This window comes from Eumetopias jubatus, unplaced genomic scaffold, assembly GCF_037043125.1.
Source record: "Eumetopias jubatus isolate StellerSeaLion01/CBP00866 unplaced genomic scaffold, mEumJub1_p1.0 scaffold_9, whole genome shotgun sequence".
In the NCBI taxonomy this organism is placed as follows: domain Eukaryota; kingdom Metazoa; phylum Chordata; class Mammalia; order Carnivora; family Otariidae; genus Eumetopias; species Eumetopias jubatus.
Genome location: NW_028274815.1, coordinates 38849307 through 38857482, shown reverse-complemented (window position 1 = coordinate 38857482; position 8176 = coordinate 38849307). Strand labels below are relative to the sequence as shown.

Genomic DNA, 8176 nt, shown 5'->3' with positions numbered 1-8176 from the left:
CCTTACCTGCTTCAATGGTCAACCGCTGCCTTTTTTGCTACCTGACCAACTTCATTCTTTTGTTTTTTTGGCTGGCCCTTCGACACATCTGAGCTCAGAACCCTGCTGTACAGTGACGGACAAAACAGACATGGTCCCTGCCCTCACAGGGCTCACAGGCACTGCCCCGAACAGAGTGAGGTGGCTTTCTCTCCAGGGAAACCTGTAAAAGCTTGCAGGGCTGTAGGAAGAGTTCTCTACTATTCCCATCGGGCCACAGGAACACCTGGGACTCCGGAGGAATGCAGAATGCCACCTGCTGCCCCAGACCTACGGCCTGGAAATCAGCATTTCACAAGATCTCAGGTGTGCATATTCAACTCCGAGGGGCGGCTGTCCTAGACCTCGGAGCCCTCGCGGGGGTAGATGAGGCTGTTGACCATGCTGAAGTTGTAGAAGGAGCTGCTGAACGGGCTGCTCTGACCCCCTCCGGTGCTGGCGGGGAAGGGGCTGTAGTAGGAAGACCTCTGGCTGCTGCCGTTGCTAGCGCTGTGACTCAGCTGCAAGCTGTCTGGCGGGGCTTCGGGGATGGAGCTGGCGGGGAACGTGCTGCTGGAGGCTAGGGGCGCCCCCTGGATCCCTAGGTGGCGGCTGCCGGGGACAGCCCGCGGGGCGCTCCCACTGCTGCTGACACTCAGGGTGCTCAGGCTGCTGAAGAAGGTGTTGAGGCAAGGGGCAGAGGTGAGCAGGGATCCTCCCGGGGACGACGCAGTACTCTTGGTGCCCTCGGGAGGCTCGGGGGACTGGGACGGCCTTAGCAACGCGGAGGGGCTGTCTCCTTCGGGCTTCGCGCCCACGCCCGACCCCAATCCGGAGGCGAGCCCTTCTTCCGATTTTGTGGTCCCTGAAGCCACCGTGGAGGGGCCGCTGGCTTCGGAGCGGCGCTTCCGCTTCCGACGGAAGTTCCCGTTGTCAAACATTTTCTCACAGTTCGGATCCAGGGTCCAGTAATTCCCTTTCCCTATGGAGAGGAGAAAGGCACACAAGTTAGAGAAGGACCTAGTTCACGCCTGTGTAGTCAGCTTCAGTTCTGGAACGAGGAGCACAGACTCTCTCGTTAAAATGCTGACCAGGATGCTCTGTCCACTCGACTGTTTTTTTAAGTTTATCCTCTTGGGGAGATTTTAGTCTTCACCTTCAAGGAGAAATCTGGAACAAAGATGTTCTGGCCGTTTCCACGCCCCGCCCCCCCCCATCAGTGTCTGCTACCTAAATCTTAAGACTTACTTCTAGACCCAAGACACCTTTAATTACCCAACACCTTCCCCTCCAGATCCATAAGCTGAGCCCTTGCAAAATCCTGGCGCTGCTTAAATGTGAACCTCCATTTCTTTACAGAAGTAGGCATAAAAATAATACCCGTTTCACAGATCGACTGCGAGGGTTAAATGGTGTCTCCGCACAGTAGCTGGTACACAGTAAGCAGTGAAAAATCACTATCTGTTATCATTATGACTTGCTGAAAGGGTACAATATTTGCCCCTAAAACAAAACAAAAAAACCCCACTCCACCGGAGAAGGCAACCTCAAATACCCAATCATTTGTCTTACTAATCATTTGTCTTACTAAACAAAAATTACAAAAGTTATTACTGAGCAATCAATTCTTTTAACAACATCTCGTTAAATAGCATTGTTCAGGGTACAGGAAGCTCCTGGAGTCTACATCCCCTCCTCACCTTGAGCAGGAGATGCCCTGCATCTCTGGCCATCTGTTCCTGCCCCCTCCCCCCCCCAATCCCCAGCAGATCTCAGACCAGAGCCTCAGGTAATGTATGCAGTGCCAGTCTTCTGCTTAAACAATTTCCCTCACTACTTCGTACAACTGAGGTAAAAAAAGACCTATCATCTTGGAGGATTTTCTCTCAATAGCTTTTATCACTTCTGGTAAATAGAATCTTCGCCGTGTGAAAGCACTGGTAAGCACTCATCTTGTAGGGTGCTTTACATGGGCAACTTCAGTTGCTCCTCACAGCTCTGTGGAGACAGGCAATTATTAGTGCCTCCATTTGTCAGATGGGGAAACTGAGGAGCAGGTTGGTTAGTAACCTGCAGTATTCCCTGTTAGCAATGGTAGAGCTGGGATTTAAGCAGGCTGGCTCTAGACTCAGCATTCTTACCTAACTATTGTGTTAGGTTGCTTGCACAAACTAGCACACACCCCTCCAAACCCATTATCTTCATTAACACATTTTTTGCAAATAGTTGCCAAAAAAATTCTTATTCATACAACTACCACCTAAATGATAGTACCTGCACCTATAAGTATATTTATATTGTGCCCCTTAGTACCAAATGCTTTGACAAGACACTAGCTAAAGACACCACCTTTTTAGGCAGTCCAAAAGAATATACATGACAATTAACATGATAATCTCGGGTGGTTTAGAGGCCAAATCGGGAAGCTTCATCTTCTAGAACTGTATGCCCTGTCCAATACAGTAACCACTTGCCACACATGGCTGTGGGCACTTGAAAAGTGGGTAGTCCAAAATGCCATGTGGAATCAAACACAGAGTCTGAAGACTTAATACCAAAAAAATAAATAAGTAAAAAAGTATCTCAGTAATAATTTTTATGTTTGCTATATGTTGAAACAATATTTTGGGTTATTTAAAATATTAAAAATAATTTCATCAGTTTCTTTTTACCTTCTTTAATGTGGCTACTAGAAAATATGCTATCACAGGTGATTTATACTGTATTTCTATTGGAAAGCACCACTCTAGAATACGTTCAGGGGGGAACACTCCAGAGCATTTTACACAAAATCCTGGATCTCTGTAGCATGCAACTGAAACCATTTCTTCTCTTTTGCCCATCACACCTCTGTCCCCACCTCCCTGGTTCCAAGAGCCTTCTGAAAACCTCAAGTATAATCGTGTTTCTCTCCTTTTTGAGCTTTTCTTCGCCCCCTTTCTCAGGTAGAGGAAAACCACTCACAACACCCCACTGTAACCCAGTTCTCCTCAACCCGAGGGCTTAGATCAGAACGCAGCAAATTTGGGGTTTTCATTTTTACATTTCTAAATAGTTAAGGCACCAAAACCACGATTTGCAGGACCCGGCTAAAGCTCTCTCATTCCTCTGGCCGGCCCTCTCTCATGATGCCCGTGCCACTACCCTTAATCATCTCTCTCAAAGTAGATGCTTGTTTCATGAAGGACACGGTGAGTCTTAGGAACCTGGTGCAGGAAGTGCATCCAGGGACAGCTCGAACGGCCTTGGTCTCTCATCACCTCTTCCGTGAAATGTGATGGGATTCACAGTTCACCTGAATCCCTTTATAGTCGTCCCTTATCTGAGATCCCACGCGTGTACTTATTCCTAATCTCCCTCCCTGTGCCTTGAACCCTCCCTTCAATCCGCATGATGACCACCACCCAGGGGTGGCGTCCCGTTTGAAGATACGGTCTTTTTCTTTTTTCTCTAACTGGCCAGGCTCTGCGCGAGCGCGTGCGTGTGGGTGGGTGCAGGTGTGTGCGTGTGTGTTAAGGGGCGAGCTCCACCCTCACCGGCTCCCCGCTCTGAGGATCCTCTGATAGTTCTCTTTGTCCTCGGGCTTGCCCTCACCCCAGCCAGACGAGGTCCGAGGTTCGGGTGGTTGTTCCCCACCCCGGCTCCCATCGGCAGTTAGAGAAGACTCCGCGCGGAGCTCCAAGCCAGCCCCACACCGACGGGGCCCCTGCCCGGGCGCCGCTCCCCCACCCTCCCCGGCCGGGAAGCACCTGTCCTGCGCCCTCACCTGGGTCGTCCTCGTCGCGGGGCACCTTCTTGAAGCAGTCGTTGAGCGACAGGTTGTGGCGGATGGAGTTCTGCCAGCCGGCCTTGCTGCGCTGGTAGAAGGGGAAGCTGTCGGCCACGAACTGGTAGATGTGACTGAGCGTGAGCTTGCGCTCGGGCGCGCTCTGAATGGCCATGGCAATGAGCGCCGAGTACGAGTAGGGTGGCCGCACCATCTTCATCAGGTCCTCGCGGCTGGCCATGGACAGCCAGCCCAGCTCGCCCGGCGCGGCGGGCCCCGCAGGCGAGGCGGGCGCTGCGGGCGCGGGCTGCGCGAAGGCCCGCTGAGCGCAGCCGAAGGTGCCGGCGGCGGGGGGCGGCTGCAAGAAGGGCCCGGCGGCGCCCCCGGGGGGCGGTGGCGGCGGCGGCGGCGGGGCGCCCAGGTAGGCAGCTGCGGCGGCGGCGGCGGCGGCGGCGGCGGGCGGGCCGCTCACTCCCGGCCCGTTGAGCCACAGGTAGGGATTGGCGGCGGCGGCGGGCGGCGCGGCGTAGTCTGCCAGCCCGTAGGGCGCCCTGGCGGCCGGGGGGGCGCCCGGGGCGGCGGCGGCGGCGGCGGGCGGGGGCAGGCCGGGCTGCGAGTACACGCCGAAGTTGTCGCCGCAGTAGAGAGCCATGTCGGGGGCCGTCGGCGGGTGCGGCGCGGCGGCCGCGGCGAGGGGCGAGCGGGGCTGGTCTCGCCGCTCGGGCGAGAGCATCCCTTTGGGGGCCCACCCCGCGGCCCCGCCTCGGCCCTCGCAGGGCGACCGGTGCTCGAGCAGGGGGTCGGCGGAGGCGCGCAGAACGCCTGCGATTCGGCTTCTTATAACCGTCTGCGGCGCGGCTCCTCCCGGGCCGGCCCGGGGCTGGGCGGCGGCCCGCGGGCCCGGGCTCTCCACGCCCCCGCCACGCCCCACCTGCCCGCGCTACCCGGCGGAGCGCGCCCCAGCCCTCGCGCCGCCCGCCCGGCCCGCCCCGCCCCGCCCCCGGAGCCCCCGGGAGCCCCCCGAAGCCCCTCCTCGGCCGGGCGGGAGCCCGGGGGGCGGGGGGGGGGAGGCCGGCGTAGGCCGGCGCCTCCAGGTTGAAGGCTAAAAGCACCTCATTCCCAGCCGACGCGGTCTTAGCCCAGGAAAAAAAATAAAAATAACGAATATTGAAACCGAGAGAAGATAACCCAAACACTACAACTGTTTTCTAAAAAGTCCCCAAGATGAGTTTGGGTGGCCGCTCAGACCACCTGCCTAACCCCCTGTGGTTTTCTACCTCAAGCTTCTGCACCTTTTGTCATTGAGTTACTGGATTCACGGCCAGTCTCAACACATCGTCTTCTAGCCGAAAATAATAGACGCGATTAACAACTCTTTGGAGTTATACGGTAGATTTTATTACCGGGCATCCTTGGAGTGTCCCCTTCTCCCTAGGGGATTCTGTGATGGGAGTGACTGAAATCGGTTTTTAATTTTTCTAACCGTGTCTCTAAACACATAACTATATGTTCGTTCACATTCGGGAAGTATTTGTTCATTTTAAGTCCGGTTTGTGCAATCTTTTGGTGTGATTTGTTTTCTTCAAAAACAGAAGGGTGTGTGTTTTCAGAGACATTTAAATAAGTGGGTTCGGAATTAGCATTTTAAAGCCAACTGTAATTTAAACTGTGCCAGAAGCGCTCATTTACAAAAATGGTCTCAACGAATTATGGCATAGGACTTGCTTTCTACTTCTCTGAGTTTTGAAATGCGGTTCCTGCCTGGAAAAACAAGCGAAACAGGTAAAATACTGTGGCGACCCCACGTGCCCCGCAATCATTATTCGCTCCGAACAACAATAAGAAAATTGTTTCCTTTACAATTAAAATTATCCTAAGTATGTTCTTAACAGGTGACAAGTCTGAGATTGTCACTTAAGAGAGGGGAGGGAGGAAAGCGCTTTTCTGTTTGCCAATTGCAGAGGGCCAGTTGAGAATATTTAATAATTCGGAAATCCACCCCCCTCCACTCCGCATTTATTTCATGATGTAAAGTTTGTTATGTACTTTACAGAAAACTAGCATCTTCTGTTATCTCGCTTCTTAAAAAATGACATCCAGGGATATTTGACTAGTAAATCGTGATACCGAAAATGCAAACCACAGTTCAAATGTAACCATTTTTCTCATCTTTTCTGGAACCAGAAAAGAATTATTCTCACCTCAAAATTTACTGCACTGTTTCTTTCAATCTCTTGGCAAATGCTATAGAATGGAATAGTGTTTAATTGTATTTTGATTTAAGGATCTAAATTTTTCTTAATGTAGATAAGCACAGTGTTTTTTTTTCCTTCCCAAATAGTCTCAAACAAAGTTGTTTTGTGGCTTCTCTTGGGATGTTAATAAAGATGACAACTATAACCCAGGAAACTGGAAAGTAATTTTTTTATAAGTTAAAATGCCCCAATTTAATGTTTGTTCTTAAGTTGAAAGGTCTAAACAAAAAAGAGAAAGTCCAAAAGAAAAGCTAGGAACCAAGATGGCAATAAATTAGAAAACTTTTGAAGCCATCTCCCCTTCTGTAACTGATGTCCTTTACACTTAATCATACTTTCCCTTATTTTTTAACAAATTGCTTATGTATATACTTTGCAGTTTTGCAGGGTTGTTGTTGTTGTTTGTCTAATTCTTAACCCAATAGCTCCAAATTATTCTGAGTAAGAGGCCATGATTGCAGATTATTTCTTCCTTTGATTAAAGGTTATGCCTACTAGTGATATTTTGTTCCTTAACTATGTATTATCTTTTGCGGACTTTAGTTTTACTTAAAAATGACAGAGCCACCTAGCGGCTCTTTGCCTCTGTTACAGCAGACATCTGGCAGAGATCTGTAAGGTGGACACCCCCTCTAGGGGTTTGGAAGTTTTACTTTTCTGTTTTCAATCACATCTTAATTAGATAAGCTTAAAACTATCATTGGTCATGGCCTGGGGTTTTTTTAATGTCAAAGTTAAAATAATTTTTAATCCCTATTTTTTTAAAAAGATTTATTTATTTGAGAGAGGGTGGGGGAGGGGCAGAGAGAGAGGAGACTCTCAAGCAGATACCTGCTGAGCCGGAGTCCCACTCGACTCAGGGCTCAATCCCATGACCCATGAGATCATGACCTGAGCCGAAACCAGGAGTGGGAGGCTTAACTGACTGAGCCACCCAGGTGCCCTAATACCTATTTTTTTTAATTAAATTTTAAAAGCATTCGGTGCCCTTCAAAAAAATCAACAGGATAAAAAATGTGCTTGAGGGCGCCTGGGTGGCTCAGTCGTTAAGCGTCTGCCTTTGGCTCAGGTCGTGATCCCAGGGTCCTGGGATAGAGCCCCACATCCGACTCCCTGCTCCGTGGGAAGCCTGCTTCTCCCTCTCCCACTCCCCCTGCTTGTGTTCCCTCTCTTGCTGTGTCTCTCTCTGTCAAATAAATAAATAAAAATCTTTAGGAAAAAAAAGTGCTTGAAATGCAAGCTCCCCATAATAACATTTTGTCAAATTGCCTTTTCACAAAAAGATGTAGTCAGGGCAATTGATTAATGCTTCTATGCCAATGTAAAATAGGGAGGCTATTACATGTTTTTGTCACTGGAAAATAAAACGTTTGGGGAAAATATGATAAAAGGTAAACAAACTCTGGTGCCAGTGGAAATGAAAAAGGAACCAGAGGAGGTGAGCAAAGAATTCAAGAAAACTCATGTTATAATTAGAGAATATAGTTTTGGGAATCATGGAGGGAGGATAATGCTACCACATAAGCCAAAATACAGAAGATTAATTAGTGCATTTGTTATTTTGGTGATTTAAGAAAAGATGTTGAGGGATGCCTGGGTGGCTCAGTTGGTGAAGCGTCTGCCTCTGGTTCAGGTCATGATCTCAGGGTCCTGGGATCGAGTCCCGAGTCAGGCTCTCTGCTCAGCAAGGAGCCTGCTTCTCCCTCTCTCTCTGCCTGCCACTCCCCCTGCTTGTGTTCTCTCTCTCTCTCTCTCTCTGTCAAATAAATAAATAAAATCTTAAAAAGAAAGAGAAAGAAAGAAGAAAGATGTTGAGACAACTGGAGCTGGACCTGCTATCTCATTTTTTACTTGCTGCCATTTTTTTTCCAACTTCTGACTCCTTAATTGGTTCCAATTTTATTTTATTTTATTTTTTAGGGGGTGGGGCAGGAACAGAGGGAGAGAGAAAGAATCTTAAGAGGTTCCACACCCAGCACAGACCCTGACTCCATGTGGGGCTCTATCTCACAACCCTGAGATCATGACCTGAGCTGAAATCAAGATTGACTCAAGGCACCCCTGGGTTAGTGTCATTAGTCGGAAGCCACCCTAGAGAGCCTGCCCTCTCCTCTCCAGTCCATGCCTTAAAGGCTGG

General features: G+C 50.0%; 1 protein-coding gene across 1 annotated transcript; it reads right to left on the bottom strand.

The window, feature by feature from the left end:
• Window positions 1-377: 377 nt before the first annotated feature.
• On the bottom strand, window positions 378-4517 carry FOXI3 (forkhead box I3). Its single transcript, XM_028122340.2, has 2 exons — window positions 3785-4517; window positions 378-1000 (listed from the first exon to the last, which is right to left on the bottom strand). Exons 1-2 carry the CDS (start codon window positions 4515-4517, stop codon window positions 378-380), a joined length of 1356 nt encoding a protein of 451 aa, XP_027978141.2.
• Between the last annotated feature and the right edge of the window lie 3659 nt (window positions 4518-8176).